Here is a 21210-nt window from a genome sequence, read left to right as displayed (position 1 = left end):
TTTAAGAGGTTCCACGGGACAAAGATCTTATTTTGCTGCTGCCTTTTGCTGTTAGATATCCTGAATGGCCTCACCAGTGCTTATCGTCAAACACTTTAGGCTCCTCCATGGGGTTTGAATCTAGTTCTCGCATTTTTAATGGCGACTTTTTCATTCTGTATTCATGTTATATATGCCTCATTTCCTTTAATGTGTTTATGATGGCCTTTACATCAGTGAGGAAGGTGTCAGAACGTCAGGCTCTTTGGGTTTCTGAACCCTTTTTACAGTTTTCTAAGGAAAGGATTGCCTTGGAGGTTACCCTTTTCTTCCTGCCGAAGGTGGTATCCGAATTTCATTTAAATAAGCAGATTAACTGTCCTAGTTTTTTACAGCACCTCATCCATTTAAAGTGGGAGAGATATTTCAATGTTAGACCCGAGATGGGTCCTTCAGTTTTATATTTAAAATTCTAAAGAATACAGGATTGATGGTCTGCTCTTTGTGGGCTTGGCAGTCTGGAAAAGTGAACACCATCACTATACAAACCATCTCTAGATAGATTATTTTATGTACAAAGACATCTTACAGACTGGCTCGCAAGGAAGTGCCAGAAAGATTGTGTGCAGGTTAGACTAGTGGGCAGGTTCCAATTGCTGCCCTGTAGAGGGGGTGTTACTTATAGGGGCATTTGTTAAGCAGTCGCTTGGGCATCACTGCTTACCTATACTAAACATTACCACTTGGATCCCTGGCTGGGCAAGACGCTTGGCTGTGTAGATCGGTACTGCTTGGCTTCTTAAGATTCGGACTGCTCCCACATAATAATATCGTATGATATGATATGGCATTCATAACGCGCCTATACACAAGGTTTTCCAGGCGTGACGAGGCAAGGGAGGGAGAACAGAGTGAAGACCAAGACAGCGATCTTACTAGGCCAGGTGAAATCGAGATTGCGCAAGTGCTTGAGGGAAAGTGTGGGGGTGATGGGGAGGCGGCAGTGCAGTCCAAAGGATAACAGTAAAAATAAATAAAACAATAAATAAAAAGTGCAGCCAGCTGGTGGCAGGTGCAAGGGTAAGTGCAGACATCAGGTGTCAAGTGCTGGTAGGGGGCTGTAGGTATACAGAAGCAGCCTCGGAGTGCAAGAGTTGCCAGGAGGGGCAGTGCATGTGTGGATGGGTAGTATGTCACAGGTTGAGCAATCTGTAGGAGCAATATATTCCTTAGAAGATTAACTCACTTACCTAGTAATATTCTTTATGATGGATTTAATGATGATTCCTCCCTCAGATTCTCTGTCACCTACCCTCCTACCCCACTAAAGCAGCCCTAACTTTTTTAATGTCTGTTTTAATGAGTCCTAGCTCTTCCATTCCTCGCTGTGCCTGACTTCTGATGACGTAACTGAGGTAAAATTGTGCCGATTACAGGATGTGACCTCCGGCACAAGACGCCAAATGGAGTCTGAGCCCCATGTGGCGCACCTGGTGACTGAAGAAAATGTAATGTAATGTTTGCTAAAGCAGTTTTGAAATATATTATGTTCATCTCACTTTCTCTCTCTGCAGATACCTCCACAGTCAGAACTTCCAGGAATCTGTTACCTTGTTGCTGTCTATCCCAGTAGTGAATACTCACCCAGGAGTGCTGCAAGCAACCAGGGATATACTAAAATGTCTTGCCCAGTCACAAAAGGGCCTCCTCTTCTTGCTGGCAGAGCACGAGGGAACAAATCTTCTGGCACGAGCACTCTGCCAGGCTTCAGACCCAGATCAGGAGGAGATTTTACCAGCTGATGGGGTCAATGAGGACTCGTTTGCCTTGTGGCTCTTGCATGCGACACAAACTTTGCAATACACTTCTGAACTGTTCCAGTATTTTCAGGAAGGTGCTGCAAGCGAAGAGACGGATCATGCTGACCTCTTGGGGATACTTCACAGCCTCTATCTCATCAGCTTCAACCCTATTGGAAGATCGGCTGTCGCACATGTGTTCAGCCTTGACAAGAACCTCCAGAGCCTAATTACTCTAATGGAATTTTATTCCAAAGACGCATTAGGGTAAGAAATCGGTTGCTTGTTTCAAATTTGTATGTAGTAAATGAGACTGAATAGAGCACAACCTTCACTGTATTGTAACCTTATCTACCTATCATCACATGATAGAAACTGTTTCAACTATAGTGTCTCATCATATTCAAACTGACACCCCCTTCATTCATCAGTTGAAAGGGCTACTGAAGTGATGATAATTTGTGGCTAAATGTCCAAAACCACATTGAGGGTGGTATTAAACGGTTGATTGAAAGTGGGGTAGGCGGTTCACCATACTCTGTACATAATACAGTAATTCATAGTTTCTGGATCGGCTCTGCTGCTCTTGAAAAGACCTAGTCTATGTGGCTTGATGTCCATAAATGTCTGCCTTCCATGTGTGAATGTGGGCCATTCTGGGCCAGTTGCAGCAGTTGTCTGGTTCCCTGGCTTGTCTTTTGGGTCTCCACTTCCTCAGCTTTATTACCATGGTTCCCACGCAGCTTGGGTCCAACTGGCTTCGCCCCTCATTCCCTAGAACCCCTTCTACTTCCTGGTTGTCTTCGTTTGGCTACTGCTGGGCCTTGTCCCTTCTGTCACTGCCCACCACATTCTGCCACCTACCTTTGGTTCGGGGGTCGGGGTATTGTCTTATTCACTTGTCTGTGGGACCTCTTTTAATGCCAGCCTCTCTGCTTCCGATGTTCTGTGTTCATCACTGCACTTCTCTCTTCCAATGTGCTGTGCTACTTCTAAGTAAGCAACTGCTTCTTGCCAATCCTTCACTCCTTCTTCCTGATCTTTCACTCTTACTTTCTTGCCCTTCTGCCAGAGTCACCTCACCCTTATGCTTTTCCACCTCTGTCCTTTCACATCCAGCCTCCTGCTCTGCAATCGCCAGCTGGGTTCCAACCTCCCTCACCCTACATGAAAAACCGACTCTTATACTGTGGGTAACAAGATAGTTAAGATAATCATGTTGGTTACCTGACCTTTGCCTTCCTTGTTCGTATTGGCTTGTAGTCGCTGTATTCTCCTCCCTCTGTCAGGAAGCCCAACCCCTTCTGAGCTCTAATTAGGCTAGGTTTTCTACAGCTATTTCTACTGTTTCAAGATCGGGGGAAATTCTAATAGGTGTTTCCAGCTCTGCTTGTGTATTTCCATGGGATTTGTCCTTTCTGCAGTGGAGGCGGTTTAAATTGGAGAATATTCAAATCCATGAAGCTTTTGATTTCCAAGGGCAAGCCATGCTGCGGAGTGGAGCGGGTAAGACCTACACATCTCACTGTTGGTTGTGTGCCTGCTGGGGACCATGGTTTTCCTTCTGGTACCTCCCTTGGAAGAAGGGCTTCTCAGGATGCCCTAAGTTCTTCACATATCCTCCCTGTGACCCTCTCCAGGTTTTCTGCCAGAGGGAGCAATGCATTGTAGTCCCAAACATTCCTGTTCTGTGATGGTCTTGGGGAATAAGTGCATTGTATGTCTTTGGGGAGCTACCTGAGAGGGTTCTACCTCTTGATCTCCTTCAAGGTTGTCTCTCCCCCCCCCCAATACTCTGAAATCTGCAATGTGTTTTTCTTGACAACTGGTAGCCGTTAATTCATCCTTGGATGGATTGGGAAGGAGCTCCACTACCCCAGACCAAGGGAAGAGTGAAAGGGCCCTGGTGAATCAACCATTTTTCACCTCAATGGGTCACATCTCATAGCAGGCGACTTCTAAAGACATCTGGATTCTAGTTAGCCAGCCCAGATCATGTGACATTGTCAGACTAGTTTAAAACGGAAAGGTAACTGGTCATACCTGAAAAAGAGGGGGGGGGGGGTAATTCTACTGTGGTGAAGATGTATGTGTCCTTTTTGTGAACAAAGTCTGTATTTATAAGATGCACGTTTACTAGGTTTGACTACATGGAGGGCATGTGTGGTAGATTTCAGTTGTCTGTAGTCAAGTAGACTAGTTGATACATTGTATCCTTTTCTTAAATTTGGTTTCAGGCTTAGTTGAAAGCAGCGGACTTTACCAAATACCTCCATGTTTGGAGTTGCTCTCTTGTTTTAACAAGTTTAAAAGAGGTTAACCAAAAATATTTTGAGTTTAAATCTAAGAAATGAACTGTTGCAATCCAGCCCTATTGTGCCCATTTATTTAAAGGTTGGGCAGTGCAAGAAAAAATTGGCAGTAAAGAGGTTACTACAAGCCTATAAGGGTGGGCATCACCACTATTTTAGTGGGTAAATATCTGAAAAGCATTATGGTAAATATATGGAGCACTCCAGAAAAAAAGGTCCCTGGTCCAATCAAATCCTTTATATAAGGAGCTTATTAGTACAGGCTGACTATAATTAACATATTCAGAGCCATGATGATTTGAAATGTTTTAATGCTATTGAGCAAGACAATATAAAAAGCGAGGCGAACAGATGAATGCATTTAATACATTGTCATGGCCGAATCTGCATGAATGCAGATAAAGAACGAAAAAGAAAACGCAAGCGCATGGGATACTAAGTAACTCTTCCTTCTTTAGGTAAGCATCAAGTGAATCAGAAGTTATTCAAACATATAATCATACCTGTATCAACTCTAACTCTTCATGTAGAATCATCAAATATGATGATTAAGAAAGGACAGACCGTGTATATAACCTGAAAAATAGGATGGTGCAGGAAAACAAATGTAAAATATATAATGTAAAATAAAAATAAATAAAAATGAAATTACTTATTCATTTTCTGGATCGTCGAATACAGACTCAGGCAGCAATGTGGAGGCAAAAACCCTCAGCACCTGGCTTGAGGTTTTTCCTCCACATTAGGCCAGACAAGATCTACTTTGAATACCTGGAGTTTTCGCCACCCAGACTCGAAACCCGAGTTGTAGTGGCACTTATGTACATGACAAGAGTTGAATCATTGCCTTCATCCACCACGATTAACGTATGCTCTTGAGGCCTATAGCTATTTATCTACAAGAACCTGGATCGACTGTGCTAGACTTGTACCCCAAGCCACTAATAGCACCTATGAGCTCAGTCATGCCCATAAAAATATGCACCACGCGATCAGTCCAAGAAATACCCACGCTTGCTAATCCTACTTTTCGGGAAATCCGTGGGCAGAACTTCCTGCTGAGGGCCTCTAGCACTTATTTTGCTAATCTCACCTATATGGGAATGTACCTAGCTGAAGTACCTATGCAGGACTCTAACCAGCAGAACTACCAATCTAGCACTTAAGAGCCTGTTCATTGCCCTGCAAAGATGCACCACGCTTTCAGTCCAGGAAATGGCTATGCTTGCTAATCCTACTCTTCTGGAAACCCCTGAGCGAAATCACATACTAAAGGGCCATCAAGCAGTAATTCTTTGCTAATCCCACCTATCGGGGAACGTATTTGGCAGAACTACCCATCAGGCAATCTATTCAGCAGAACCATCTACCGAGGGCATCTCTAGCACCTATACCTAAATGGTATGATTTAGGACAGACCTGTCATTGTGCATCAGACCCCACCAAGAAACAATTGACCCAATGAGACACAGGGAGGATTTTGGCCAACAGCCCAAACCCACAGGGAGATAACACTCCCTTGACTGGGAGCTCATCAGGCAACCGGATCCCCCAGGAAATGCATGCAGACACTCATAAACACCAATATGCTAACTCTCTCATCTGGAGCAACACACAGTAGAATGCAGCTTATAACCCTTGATTAATTTGGTGTAGCTGCACACATACCCATGCACCTCCATGATCAACCCAACAGTCTTTAGAACGCAGCTATACCATCAGCCTAGCTGCACACATACTTTCATTCACGTACTCCATTGCTGCCGGAATACAGCTACCCAAGTCCATTTGGCTGTGCTGCACAGATTTTACTGATCTCGCACAACCACTGCACCACGCCTAGCACTAGAATTCAGCTACACACCACTTAATCCACCCTGGCTGCACACACATTCTGAGTGCACCCAAGAACATTTTACTGCATTACTCTCTCCACTGACCTGGACTTCGGTCCCAGAGGGCGTTCAACCCTCAGTGCTTTGGATTCATACCAATGGTAAAAGGCGCTATACGAATGCCCAATAACGTAACAAAAATGCAAGATTTACTACCAGTAGAATTTTACCCTTTCTGGTAAATGCTCCAAAACCCCAGTGGAGTACTATGGGGACTTAACACAGTATTAAGGCAACTCATAATTTGCTGGATTTACCTCCAGAATGTGTTGGATAACTTTACACTATTGTGTCAATTTTTTGCCTAGAATACAGCGAAACTTGCAATGAGGCCCAATGGGCATAATGAAAGCTCTTCTTTGTGAACCTAATATTATTGGCCATTAGCAATTGGGTTCCACAACAGCGGATTGGTACTCCACCGGGCTCTGGTATCATATCACTGCCCCCCACCCCCGTCCACTAGCTAGCTGAGCCACTCCTTCTCCCTCTCCTCCCACAACTCTCTCCACGTACTCCTGGTCCAATACTCACGGCCGCCTCTTCCTCAGTTTTCTATGGTGGCTGCAATGGGGAAAGCATGAAGGACATTGCTCCTGAGCCCCTTTAGCTTAAATATTGTGAGTATCTTTGAATGGGCTTTTCTTCCCTTCAATGGGATTTTCTTCCTTTTGTGTGACGGTGCACCAAGCCGGGTGCTAATCACATTAAGTCCAACTTTTTATGGCAGACTTGGGTGGTAACGGGTCTAATCCCTCGCCAACGTCCTTGTTTCTGTTGGGCCTACCTAGCATGGGGCTAGATGCCATTAGCGTCTAAACCCTCTCGGACATTGTGGATTAACTGCTATATTATAAGGGGGGAGGGGAGAAACGTTCATTTACTAATATTGGGCATGAACTTGCAAATGGCTACCTTGTTGAGATTAATCTGTGGCTGAAATAACTTTCCTTATAATTGTGACAGGGAGAATTGGGATCCCTCCCATCCTGGCGTAGGCGGCCTAACAGGGTGGATGCCAGAGCTGTTCTACCCCAGAGGTGAAGTGAGGAATGTTAGGGGGACCGAGGACAGTCCCTGAACGTGCTGGCAGACTTGTAGTAATGATACCAGATCACTTTTGGACAGTGTTATTTTTCTTTTCTTTCAGAACCATCAACTCCAGGAGCCCGCTTGGAAGAAGCAGAGAGCTCAGCGAGTGGAAACCGAAAGGCTGGATGTGAATCTTGCTCCTCCAACACCATCCGTCTTGCTACAGAGGACATCACCTTTACAGCTTTTCGGAAAGGCGACATGTGCCACAGAAGCCCAAAAGATTGTGCCGCAGAAGTGATAAAAATGCCTGAGAGTGAAAAGGGGGCAGGACCAAGTGGCGCTTTTTGAAACCATGGGCCACTGTGACCCGACCCCCAGGAAAAGAGAGGGATAGATTTGCAACATGGTTCAGGTGACAGTAGGAGCAATAGGTGACAATAGTGCTGGGAAGCCTGCGTATACAAGCCAGCGCAGACAAACTTGGATGAAGGGTGTTCAGATGAAGTCAGGAGGTGAGCTGGTGGACCGAGAGACCAAACAAAAGGCGGATGTTTGAGCAGAGTGCTGAGGAGTTGGAGATATTGGTAAAGGTTGCAGTGAGGTAGTGCGTGTGAGAGAGAGTGGTACAAAGCGTGAGAGAGTGGAGTGAGTGGGGAGAACAAGAATAAAAGACATGGAGGGAGTAGGCAGAGTATTAGGAGGAAAGGAGGTACCAGAGCCGGGAGAAAAAGGCACACCTGGAAGAATATCTTGACTGACATTATCAGAATAGGGGAGCCCTTAGAAAAATCCCTAAAGCACTAAAATAGATAAGGCCCTCAATTTATAGAATTATAGGATACCTTAAAATAGGGGTTAACTGACGTTAGTACTGCCAGACTGGAGAGCAGATAAGCCTGGTGTAGGGTTGAGGGAGCACATAGGAGGACCTGACGTAGACCAGGGACTCCCATTAGTCTGGCCTACATGTCATCCTCACCCAAGGCATGCAAATTGACAAGAAAACCTTAGAACTATCGAATTGCATCCTTGAATTCTTAAAACCGCTTATTACAAGTGGTGACATTGTGGGATCTAGTGGTAAATGCCTATCCGTTTATTGCGCCATTGGGTTGTTACATATTAAATAATTGATCGCAAAGAAATGGTGATAGTTATTTTGGTAACGAGACTGCATATTGTACATATACAACCCCTGCAACATTTTGAGAGGCTTCACGTTTGTGGACCCTTGAATAAATGGTGCTGCAATACAGATGATTCTGTATGTGGCGAAACGGATTGCATGATGTTTAGGACACTATGTAGTGTTTTGATTTACAAATTCGTGCTGTGCTAATTTACGTAATGGTGATGCTGTCTGGAGAACAGGACGATGTGCTATCATGAGTGTTATGGAGAATTCTCAGATATTTCCTATTTCCCCTCTACCTTAGAGACATTTGCTGCACTCGAGGACTTTTAATTTTTAACCTGGAGAGAGTGAGACCTTTTTTCCACTCATGTATTTTTCTGTGATTTGAACACTGTATTTCTTTTGGTTTTGGAGTCTGACAAACTCTGTATGTATCATCTTTTATTGTGACACACAGCACCTTCAGTGCAGTGGCACGGGGAAGTCTCTTAGATTTGCCAAAGATTTAAATACCTTCTCTTGGTGAACTACTGTTTCCAAGAGCAGTGAAGTGAAATTGACTTTACTTACAATTGGTAACTTTCTAGACCCAGCACACACTATCTTACCATAGGGTGCTGGAGGGGTTACTTGGTATCCCCTTTGTCTAGTTTCTCATGTAACATTTTTATGTTACTCTTTCTACCATTAATGGCTGGTGGCAATGGTTTCTTTTTACTACCATTGTGTGTTTTTACGGCGGGCTGCAGTTGGTAAAGCACCCATGGGTACCCATTTTGTCAAAATGTCCCTGGTCTTCTTTTTTCCCCAATTTCTTGCTGTAAAGGTCCTTCTTGATATTTACTCTGCGCGCCAAACCAGGTTTGGTCCCTTTGTACGCTTTGTCTTTGGCAGGATTCACGAGTGAAGCCCGCCTCTGGCTCCTGTATATTTGGCAGGGGCAGGAAGTGAGGGAGGTGCCAGAAACTCCCTGTGTTTAATCCCTTTGGTTACAGGAATGCACCCACAGGTGATTGGCCGGTTGGCTCTCCGGCAAGGACAGCCACCCTGCTGTGTGATTGACAGCTAGGCTGGAATGAATGGGAGAAACCTGCATAAAAGGCAAGGCTTTTTGACTTGGAAGGCAGAGCCGACCACTGGACGAAGGAATCCGAAGAAAGAACTTGGAAGAGACGCCTCCTTCAACTCCTGGACCGTTGGTTTACCCGGTGAAGTCCTGCTGCTGTGTTGAAGATCTGAATTAGTTTTGACTAGAGAAGCCCTGCAAGGACGACTCGCAAACCCCCCTCTCCCCACCCCCCCGCCTTGCGTTGGTGGGACCAATCAACTCCAAAGCGAACTAGTTTGGACATCCTCTCAGAGCTGAGCTGGCTGTACTTCCACTGCTGCTGGAACCGAAGTGCCGGGGAGAGGAACACCAAACGGAGTCCATCACTTTTAAGACTGACCCGAGCTGCTGGAAGATCCCCCGAACTGCCAGTAAGCAGGACTAAACAAGCCAGAGACACCTCAACAGAGTGCTTGACCCCAGATGCGAGGAAAGTCCAGAGTGGTATCCGTGAGACCGCGGTGGTGCTATTTGCTTAGACCCAAGGAGCTGAAACCGCAAAGTGACGCTGAATAGAAGTTTTCCCTTTTCTGTCGCTGACCGTCCCGTTGTGTTGCAGGAGTCCCCAGAAGTCATCCTTCTTGTCCCCTTGAATGAGGTGTAGGTACAAAAGGCTCTGCAGAGCCACACAGGAACAAAAGCCAGCTGGAACCATTTCTTCTAACCAAAGGTACTGTACAGTCTAAGAGAACCTACCTCTTGTTTTTGTAGCCTTACATGATCTCATTTGAGACTTGTCTTGGTTACTTCTGTAGAGTTGCTTGCATCTTCTACCTCTCACAAGCCTCCCAGCTTGTGTCCCTACATTGATTCTACTTTTCTACAAAGACTTCTAAAACATTGTGCAAGACCTTTACTTACCTACAAGAAGTGCTTCAGCTCACCTAGACTTTTTCCCAGTTGACATTGGCTGGCCTGGCTCTCTCAATACCTCTTCTTTCCTCCGACATTGTGTTTTACCTTTCCTTCCAGGAAGAGGTTAATCTGCTTTGCATTGTGGGTTCAAAAGTACTTAGCTGCTTCAGAATAATTGTGTGATCTTTTGTTTTATTCTAAACCCATTTTCCTTGACATACTAAGAGTGTGTAGTTTGAATTGTATTTGTGTGTTACTATGATATTGCCCCTTCTGAAGAAGGCTTATTCAAACTGACTGTTAAATGAATAATTGTTTAATCAAGAAACCTTGAGTATAAGTGTTTATTTGGATACTTGTTGTTAGGGAGAATTCTCTGTTTAGGCTGAATTTCCTAACCTAGTGAGTCCCCCAGCAGCTTTGCTGGATTTCTGGAGTTTGTTTTTTTCTCCTGCCAAGAGTGAGACTCTTTTTCTCCCACTCTTGGACATGTTTTATGGTGTTCCTTTGACTGTTTTTTTTTTTTTTTTTTTTAAAACGTAATTTAGTGGTGTTTTGTATTAAGCGCATACAAATACAAACATATAAACTATAAACAATGAAAGAAACAAAAACGGCAGTCTTCATGAGGTATGGTGCATGTCTCTTGGGTGGGTGTAAGGAAAGCGAGATCGGATGTCTCGGGAAACTGGTGGAGTCTCAAGTAGGGATCATCGTCACAATGGTAGCTCAACCGCTCATTTGTAACAGGTTGTTTGGGATTGTCAAGGGGGCTTGTGGTCTGCGCTGAAGGAGTGCCTTCCAGGAGTCTAAGGTGCCACTCGCCATGTCTCCGGTGGAGTTGGCTCCGTCTTGCCAGGCCCTGGTTTCATCTGCTGTCCATCTCTGCATCTCCTTCAACCAGTGTTCGTGTCTGGGGCCGGCTGATTTCTTCCATGCCATGGCTATGGTTCTTTTTGCTAGGATGCATGAAATGTCCATCATTTTTACAAGGTGTTTGAGTTTGGTTAGTCTGGGGTAGGTCCCCCAGTAAACATTCTCCCGGTGTCCACTTATATCTTTCTATTCCTGCGTCTGTGCAGGTCTGTTTGACTTTGGACCACAGTTCCATCGCTTTAGTGCATGTCCAGAACATATGAATCAAGTCCGCTCTGTCGTTCCCGCACCTTGGGCATGCCGGGGAAGCTTGTTTGTTGAAGGAAGCCACCCTGTGGGGAGTCATGTATGTTCGATAAAGGACGTTCAGCTGGATCTGTCCAAATCTGGAGTTCCTAGACACTTTCTTGGGATATATTAATGCTCTTTCCCATTCCCTGTCTGTGAGCGTAGTTCCGATATCTGCTTCCCATCTCGCCTTCAGTGCCTCATCTTTGGGGTTGGGTTTATCAGTGAGTCTGTTGTAGAGCCTGGAGATCGGTCTCCAGCCGTCCTCAAGATCGTGCATTTCCTGCAGCAGCGGGTCCGGAGTGGGTTCCTCTGGCCAGCCGCTCCAGTGTTTCTTGGTGGTTTGTTTGATGCGTTGGTACCAGAGAAACTGACCACTTGATAAGCCCTTCTTTGGTCTGCAGTGACTCGAGTTCTCTAAATTCTCCCTCCTCGAACATATCTCCCCATGTGTAAATGCCTGCCTCTTCCCATCTTCTTGCTGTGGATAGGTCAGATTCCGATTTGCACACGTCCACCAAGATGGGGTTGTCTGGGGAGTACGGATGTTTCACCTGCCTGATGTAGCAGGTTCTGGCCCATACCTGCCTGCCAAGACCGATGACCAAGGGGGCGTCGGGGGATTGTCGTAGGGGGTTCCATAGGGTTTCCCTGGGTGTTAATTTGGTAGAGAATTGACTCAGGAGTCCCAGTTCAGCGGACGGTTCGTCTGAGAGCCACTTCGTGATGTGACTAAGCTGCGCCGCTAGGTAATATAGCTGAAGGTCCGGTAGTTTTATTCCTCCCTCCTTGTGTGGGAGAGATAGTGTAGCCAAGGACAGTTTGTGCCTGTTGGGACCCCACAGAAAGTCTCTTATAAGCGCCTCTAGTTTCTTGAAGAAGGGTGGTCTTACGTAGAAGCATATATTCACGAAAAAATACAGGAACCGGGGGAGAATTATCATCTTGACAATCGCCGCTCTACCAACCATTGCCAGTGGGAGTTTAGACCAGAATTTCATGAATCGGCGAAGGCTTGGTATGGCAGCTTCCGTGTTTTGTTCATGTGTGAGCATCGGAGTGTGGCTCACTTTTATTCCTAGGTACCTGAGCTTATCGAGTTGCCATTTTATTCCTATAGCTGGGAGATCAGTCTCTGCTAGGCCTCTCAAGCCAGCCAGGGGGAATGCTGAAGATTTGTGTCTGCTAAATTGTATTCCAGAATATTTCGCGTAATTGTCTTGTACCTCCAGTGTGATCGATGCATTGACCTTGGGGTCATTTAAGTACAATAGGACATCATCAGCGTAGAGGGAGATTATGTTGTAGGCATTGCTGACCTTGATGCCAGCGTCGAGAAATTGTTTCCTGAAGTATATGGCAATCGGCTCTAGGCCGAGTATATATAGCATGGGCGAGAGTAGGCATCCCTGTCTTGTGCCCCTCTGTATTTGCCAAGGTTCTGACACCGTTCTGCCTGTCTTTACTCTTGCGGTTGGGGTGTTATATTGTACCGTGATCCATCTGATGAAGCCCTCGCCAAACCCAAATCCTCTCAGTACCTCAGTAAGCCACCCCCAGTAGATGGAGTCGAAGGCTTTGATGGCTTCAAGTGAGAGTACCGCTAGGTCCTCACCCTTTTCATAAGTTTCTGCCATGATGTGTTGAAGCCTTCTCAGGTTAGCTGTGGTGTTGCGACCGGGAACGAACCCGTTTTGGTCTTCGTGGATTAAGGACCCCAGCACTCTAGCGAGTCTACCAGCTAATATGGTGGTGAGGATCTTGCTGTCATAATTTAGCATGGCCAGGGGGCGATAGGAGTCGCAATCAGTGGGTGTTGGTGTTCCTTTGACTGTTAATGTGTTTTATGGGCTATGGGGTCCTTTACTCCATAGGGTCTCATGTGTTTTTACTATGTGTGTTACACAGCACCCTCCGTGCAGTGACAGAGGGGTATCATAGTGACACCCCACCATAGACTCCATACCCTGGGACTGACCACTGTCTCCCAGAGCATGTAAAGTCACCATTGGCTTTACTAGTCCCAAATTATGAAAAGAAACCAGTACAAACCATCATATTGTGGACGTACTGGTCGGGGCAATTTGATTGCCCCGGGGTCTGTTAGTCGAGGGGGCACGTCTCCGTCCCCCCCTGATCGAGTTTTGGCTGGTGGCAGTGGATACTACTTTTTATATTCGTCCACGAATATATCCCTATGGGATTTTCCCATTGTTCGAGGCTACCAACTTTAATTATTTAATTCTCATAGCCTCGAACATACCGCCGGTTTATTTAATATTAATTCGCTGGTTGGTATTTTTTGCCAGGACTCGATTCTAAAATGGCGTTTGTGTTCTCTTCTGTGACTCCAACCCAAGTCGAGCCCTTTCTTCCACTTTTTGGCGGGCTTCTCCACAGAAGCCTCCAAAAGTGGTGCCACTCTGTCTGGGTACCACAGGGGGTGTGGGAGGGGGTTTAGGCACCCTGGACTGAGTTACCTTGGTAACTCAAGTCGCACTCTTGTGTGATTGGCCCAAGTGGTGAGCCGGCTCACCACTTAGCATGTTTGATTGACAGCTAGGCTGAGTGAATGGGGGTATGCTGCATAAAAGCAGGGCTTTGGGGACTGGAACTTCAGAAGTCTCCACAGGACCTGAGAATCCGACGAGGGAGAAGCTGAGCCGACCTGCTACGACGACACCACCGGTGGAGCCCTGCGGAACCGACTCACCACTTCCCGACGACTGAGAAAATCTCCCGGCTGGAGAGTCGTCTTCCCCTGACTGGTGGGCACAACCAGTTACCTTCTTTTCCTCGCATCCCAGGACGTCTTGTGGTCGAATTGCCCGTGCCAAGCACCCCGGCAACCGGTTACCACTGGACCGCGAATAAAAGGACCGCTCCTTTTTGACTTGAGAACTCTGCGGCTGGTTTCTTCCCTGGCAGTGCAACGGACTCCTGGCTTCCTCCCCGACGAGATCCTCTCTTCCCCCGGACGAAGCACCGACTTGCATCCGCTGCCAGGAACAACTGCCCCCGCTGGAGTATTCTCACCACTTTAAGGTTCCGTGTCCGCCAGGCCTCCCTTTCTAAAGATTGCTACAAGGTAATAATAATCCCTTAACCTTCTGGACTGGGCTGGCCACCTTGACCATCTAACTGGTCCCTTTCTTTTGGTCCAACTCTTTCTGAACCTTTTCGAGACTTTTGGGCACTTCGAACCATGTGACCTTGGACACATTTCGACTGGAGCCTCTTACAGTGGGTCCAGCCTTGTTAACTTTGACTTTACGGTTTTAACCTGCCTTCTTCTCCTACTGTGTTCTTCTGAAAGTGTTGGGATCTGTTTCTATCTTTGCTCTGCCTTTCTCTCCCTTTTTAAGCGAATTATTAGAGTGCCATCTGCATTAAGCACTCACCGCTGTCTGAAATTAAGTGGGGCTTTACTTAAGACTTGTCTAATATTCTTTTAAGGGAGTGTATACCTTTTAGTGACCGTGTTTTTGAACTGCTTAATATTAGTGCCTGTGTGTTTTACTAGATGTGGTTTTAAAATAAATAATTATCTCTTTTACACCAAGCTCTGGTCAGTGTTTGCTTGTTCTACTGTGTTCCTTTGACCTATTGTGAATACTCTGTTTACTGCCTAACTCTTCTTGAGGGAAGTCTGACTGCTCAGCCACAGCTACCAAGTGAATTGGTGTGGTACAGACTGCTACCAAGTGGGTTTACTGCCAAACACCTGTAGTCTTAAATCTTTTGCAGTGGTCCCAGCGGGAACTGCACAGGTTTCTGCCTAACACTTGTCACTGTGAATCTCTGTATAACTTCCCTACTGCTCACATTGCTCACATAGACCCCTCTTGAGATAATCCTGGCTGCTTTGCCACTCTACCAACCTGTGTACTACAGACTTATACCAAAGGTTGGGTTCCTATTGCCAGGAAGTCCAGGTTGATGTAGTGCACTCAAAGGGTACTGCTCCAAATCTTGCCTAAGAATGAGTAACCCCCATTACACTAAATAAGGTTTGCCCGCCTAAGTAAGGGAAGAATGAAAGTCTAGAGTATTGAGGGTCGTCCTCCATGAACCATGAATCCCCCATGATATTTTATTATAGAAATCCACAGCTTCCACAAATAGAAGTCTAAAATCGGCTCTGTTCATGCCAGTGTACTCATTGTGTTTAATTAACTATGCAGTGAACAAGGTCTAAGTCAGGTCAGTGTTTTCCAATTTGATCGCATTTCCCTCTCCAGATTTAAACAAGATTTAAACAAGCTATTAGGAACTGTCTCTCAGAATATACTTTATCTTATGCAACAGCTATGTAGTTACTTTTCCCTTCTTACTAGTTCAATTCATATGCAGGGGATGCACTGCTGCAGTTTTAAAGAAATGTACATAGGCAGCCTTACATTCAGGCATATCTGGGATTGGAGCACAATGTATGTGTTTGCTGTATATCCCTTGAGCTAATATGCCCTACTTCTTAGTTCTAACGCAATACTCTTATAATTCTGTCTTGCATAGAAGTCCTACAAGAGAAATACAGAATTTGCATGTTATCCAACTTCCTGTTATTGCCATTTGCTCCTTGAAGCAATTCCACAAATTGGAATGAATAAATTAGACCTATCAGACCAGGCATGAAGGCCAAGACTCACAATCAAAGATTATATGTAAGGATAAGCGTCAAGGGAGAATATAAAAGCAAGGGTTTCTGTTAAGTGTCTATGGAAAAATCCAGGGATGATAACCGATGTTGGGCTTAGAATGGAAATGGGCAGTCAAGAAGTGATGGGACAATGCGATTTCAGAACAATGTCTAAATGTTTACTTTTTTTAATTAATACATATGGTCAATTAAGGATTCTTTGTTGCATGCATTTGTATCTGTGTATCATTTTTATACTCTGGCATGTACTGGCAATACCTTTGATTTTAAATGTAACGTTCTATTGCAGTTCATGTGTAAAACTAAGTTAGCAGGGTGAGGTTCACATATCCAAGGTGAATAATTTTATGGTTTAGTTAATTGCATAGTACCTGTTAAAGAGATTTATCAGTTTTATGCTTAATCCCTTAGCCTAGTGAGACTCCCAGCACGTTTTGCTGGACTTCTGGACCTTTTTCTAGTTCGCCTGAATGAGGGGATCCTTTTTCCTAAAATTCTTATATGCTCTAACCATGGGAACTCTGTTCTTTGTTTTACCTTATTTCATGGAGTCTTGCTTTCCCCCATTTCTCTTAAGGGCATCTGTGTTACACTTTTGCAGAACATAGCACCATATGTGCAGTGTTTCTGGAAACCCTTTGGGTTCTCCTTTTTATATTCTTTCATACTCTTACGTCCTGTCCCCTTTCCTCCATACTGCATCGGCGTCCCTCGCTAGGGACGGGAGACAGAACCTTTTTCACCAGAAAAAACCTTTTTCCCCTTTAAATTTAGAGGCGCGTTGGAGTGCAGCCCTGGGATCATGTGCTCCCCTGACTCCGCCCACTTGCGCCACTTCTCAGTGCCCTTTTCTGCGTCGACTGTAACGGGCCGATTTCACCAGCGCTCCTGGGTTTGGCCTCGGGCATGTAATTCCACGCGCTCTTCCCCGGATACTTTCTTCTGTCTTTGTCTTTTATCAATCAGGTACTCTGTCCTCTTGCGCCACGCTCCTCCCCTGCGCATGTCGACAATAACAGCCTTCAGCAGGTGTCCAGCCTGCGAGGGGCTCTTACCTACATCAGATCTCCACGCTCTTTGCCTCCGCTCTGGGCCCTGACCATGGATGGGGGGGGTGTACCATGTGCAACTCACTTTCATCGCTTTTTTTGAGGAACAGACTAGCTAGGTGGAGGGAGCTCTTTGAGAAGTCGCCTCCAGAGGACTTGAAGGACTTCGTCAGACATAAGTCAAGGCCTAAGGAAGGGCTGCTCTTTTCCAGCACACCCCTCAAGGGTGACTCCTTCCCAAGAAAATGCCCGGGCAAGAGGAACCTCTCAGGTTCTCGCACCAGCATGGGTACCAAGGCTAGCTCAGCTACCGGCCGCCAGGCCGAGGGGTCTGTAGATCCTTCCGGAGACCACAAGGTTCTTTTACCGTGTGTACACCCGAGGGGCTTTGCCCTTGTACCGGCAACATGGCTGAGAGGGCGCCTACACGCAGCACTACCGGCGACTCTGCCGAGGGTGAGTGACATACCTACCAGGTCTCGACTTGAAGTGCAGGTTAGGCCTCTTGCTCCACCATGAAGAGTCCTGCAGGAGGCTGGTCCCAGTGAGCCAAGCACCACGACTTCGGCACGTGGCATGCAGCTCGACAAGATGGCCGTTCGTCCGATACCGGCCAGATGAATGGAGCAGGTGGCAGAACGAGTTACAAGATGGCACTGGTGTCAACCAGGTACGCGGCCTACGTTTATCCATCGGCAACGCAGGGCAGGTTTCCTCTGCAATCAGCTAGACCGAATATGCACCGGCGCCAGCAGCCGCCCGCTATTTCGTCGCTATCACCTGCCACCCCACCGGCCTGCAAGTACAGGTTCTTTGAATAGTTCCTCACACTCACAAGATCTCCTCAGATGGGGGCCATCCTCAAGGATGTTATCAGGGACATGCTCCCTCCTGCCCCGCCGCTGGTGCCCATAGTCATTCCTCCTGTGGCTCCAGCGCCTCGGGCCCTGTTGCAGCCCCCGCTGCCCACGCCGGCTCTTTCGATTCCGGCTCCTTGCCTCCCAAAGTTCAGGCGGTTCCGTACCAGCCTCTGATGCAGCCTCCAGCTCTGGTCTCCACACCTCAGCGGCCAGCACTCCTCCACCTGCGCCGGACCAAGCGGACGCCCTGGTGGACACAGACGAGGAAGAGGACCCCAACACACCATCATCAGCCAAGGCCTTCCACAAACGACTTGCAGGTCTGGCAGTACTTGGGCTTTCCTCAACCCGAAGTCGAACAACCGGAGGCAGGAGTGCTTGCCGTGGTCCACACTCTGTGCCCCATGGCTAGAACGGGGATTCCGATGCAGAAGGAAGTTGTCGCCTTGGCCAAGAAGGGTTGGCTCAATCCCCACTCGATCCAGCCTGTCAATCGACTTGTGGATACCAAATATAGGCATATGGAGGGGGATACACTCTTGCTGTCGGCCCACCCTCAACCACACTCTTCGGTGATTGCTGTAGTGTCACTCTACTCCAAGCCTCAGTCGTCCTCAGCCACCCTGTCCTTGGCGCTGCTAGGCAAGGAGGAGATCTTGGAGGCGTACGGGAAGAAGCTTTATTCCATCTTCGCTGCACCTTTGTCAAGCCAACGTGGATGCCATGATGGCAGCCGTTAACCAGAGGCTTTGGCGGGAAATAGTCGACTTCCTTCCAGAACCTGCAGTGCAGAGCCAGTCACGTTTCAAGGCGGGACTGGCAAAGGCTAAAATGGTGGCGCAAGACATCATGAAGTCCCCCATGGCCCACACCTACACTTCTGGTCGGGCCATATGCATCGCCATGGACATGAGGACTGCCTGGCTTCGGGCTACTTAATTCAACCCAAACGTCCAGGAACACATATTGGACCTTCCATTCGAGGGTGGTGACCTCTTTCCCTCCACCACCGATGAGGAGCTAGATAAAAAAAAAACACTTTGTAGACTGCAAAGTCTTTATCCTTATGAAGGCCTTGTCCAAGGCGTACACCCAGTCTCAACGCTCTGACAAAGGGTGGATGTTCGGAGGGTTCAGCGGCTTCCAAGAACTGAGGTTCAGGCAGCCCAACCATTCACCGAGCCAACACCGGCGCAGACAAAAAAAGGGGGGAGAAAAGGATTTTTTCAGTCCCCCCCTCCTCTGCGACAGTCTCAGAGACAAAGCAGGCATGACGTGTCCTTTCGGGTCCATGTGTCTCCAATGGGGGGGCAGACTTGCCCTTCACGCACAGTTTTGGCGTCATAAGTTCGCAGACCCCTGGATCCTCTCAGTAGTATCCACGGGGTACCGCTTACCCTCCCTCCCTCTCCTCCCTTCAGCCCCTCCGACAGATTGGGACAGCAACTCTGTTGGCGGAAGTTCGGTCTCTCGTCAGGAGCCAGGCATTGGAAGAAGTTCCAGCCTCCCAGCGAGGATTGATATGATAGTTTATTTATATTGCACCTATACACAATGTGTTTCAAAGCGCTTCAAGGCGAGGAAGGGAACAAGGGAAAATACAGTGACATCCTTACAGGCCATGAACAGTAAGGATGTGAAATTAACTATTGTACTCGGCCTGACGACATTTCAGATAGTGCAAGAGCGAAGACATAGATAAGGAAGGGAGGGGGAGAGTGAGAAGGAATTGGAAACAGACAGGCGACTACAGTACTAGGCCTGACAACATTTCTGGTACAGCCGGCGAAAAACAAAAGGTGAGGGATAGCGGTGCAGAAAGGTAGGGGAGGAACAAAACAAGCGACTACCATACTAGGCCTGATGACATTTCAGTTAGTGCTGGAGGGGGGGGATGGGGAGGAAAAAAAACTGTAAGGGGAGCTGGGAGGAGACATACGAGGTTGCTATCATACTAGGTCCTGGGACAATTCCGATAGAGTAAGTGCATAGAACAAAGTAAGGGGAGGAGATAGGAAAAGGGAGAATGGAAAGGAGGAGAGAACAGAGAGTTAGCAGTCAAAAAGAGCGGAGAAGCAAACGGGGAGAGTGAATACAATTCCAGAAGTCAGAAGTAACACATAATGTTGCAAGCCACGATACAAGATGAAGATGGCAACAGCATGATTCAGGGCCACCATAATTACAAGATGCAAAGGAAGTCCAGCATGAGAGTTGAGAAGGGTGACGCACCGTGAATTAATTGATATGGTTTCTACTCCAGGATTTTCACCATACAGAAGAACCAGGCTAGAGTTGTTGGACCTCTCCACCCTCAACCTCTCCCTCCCTCTTACGCCAGTACTCATAGCAGAGACATTGTGCAAGGGGTATTGGATGTGCTCCCTGGATCTGAAGGACACTTATCTACACGTCCCGATTTGGCAGCTGCATCGCTCCTTTATGCGATTTAAGGATCGTGGGCTGCCATTTCCAATACAAGGTGCTACCCTTCGGCCTCAACCCGGCTCCCAGGGTGTTTACCAGACTCATGAATGCAGTGGCGCCCCTCCTCAGGGCCCAGTGCCACCACCACCTCTATCCGTACCTGGACGACTGGCTCGTCAGGGCGAAATCTCTGGAGGCGATGCATCAGACTTCCTCTGCCCACACGAGCACACTCTACGCGCTATGCTCTCAACCTCAAGAAGTCTCAGCTGCAGCCTATGCAGAGACTGACTTACCTGGGTCTCATCTGGGACACAAGCTCAGAGAGAGTGTTCCCCTCGGAGGACAAGGTCACGACCATCAAGAGGGCCACTACTCACTCCCTCACCCGAGAAGTGACATCGGCCTGGTGGTACCAGCATTTATTAGGTCTCATGATAGCGGTCCTGCTGGCCATACCCCACACGAGACTTAAGATGAGGAGATTACAGCTGCACTTGCAGAATCATGGATCAGGAGCGCGGCTCCCAAGCAGAGCTGGTCAATATTCCTCCTTCTCTTCACTCGGACCTCACATGGTGGTCCAAGGACTGCAACCTGCCGACAGGCAAGCCATTCCAGCAGCCGCCCCTGCAGGTCACCATCACTACGGACTCCTCTCTCGATGGCTGGGGGCCACTCTGGACAACCACAGTGTCCATGGAGTCTGGACCCGGCAGGAGCAGGAGTCCCATATCAACTGGCTGGAACTGAAGGCCATCTGGCTAGCTCTCAAAACTTTCCTTCCGCTCATTGGGGGCGAGGTCGTCCTCATCCAGACCGACATCTCCACCAGCATGTTCTATGTCAACAAGCAGAGGGGTACCAGGTCCCCTCCACTGTGCAGTCTAGCTATCAGCATGTGGGAATGGGCCCTGGAGAACAACATCTAC

General features: G+C 47.3%; 1 protein-coding gene across 1 annotated transcript in view; it reads left to right on the top strand.

The window, feature by feature from the left end:
* VIRMA (vir like m6A methyltransferase associated) overlaps positions 1 to 21210 on the top strand; it is a 1848046-nt gene that overhangs the window by 580743 nt on the left and 1246093 nt on the right. The window contains exon 10 of the mRNA XM_069621370.1: positions 1554 to 2045. Within this exon, the coding sequence (XP_069477471.1) occupies positions 1554 to 2045 (492 nt within the window). The remainder of the gene's footprint in view (positions 1 to 1553; positions 2046 to 21210) is intronic.

This window comes from Ambystoma mexicanum, chromosome 5q (genome assembly GCF_040938575.1).
Source record: "Ambystoma mexicanum isolate Mex_15411 chromosome 5q, UKY_AmexF1_1, whole genome shotgun sequence".
Classification (NCBI taxonomy): domain Eukaryota; kingdom Metazoa; phylum Chordata; class Amphibia; order Caudata; family Ambystomatidae; genus Ambystoma; species Ambystoma mexicanum.
This window is presented reverse-complemented; position numbering and strand designations above follow the sequence as displayed.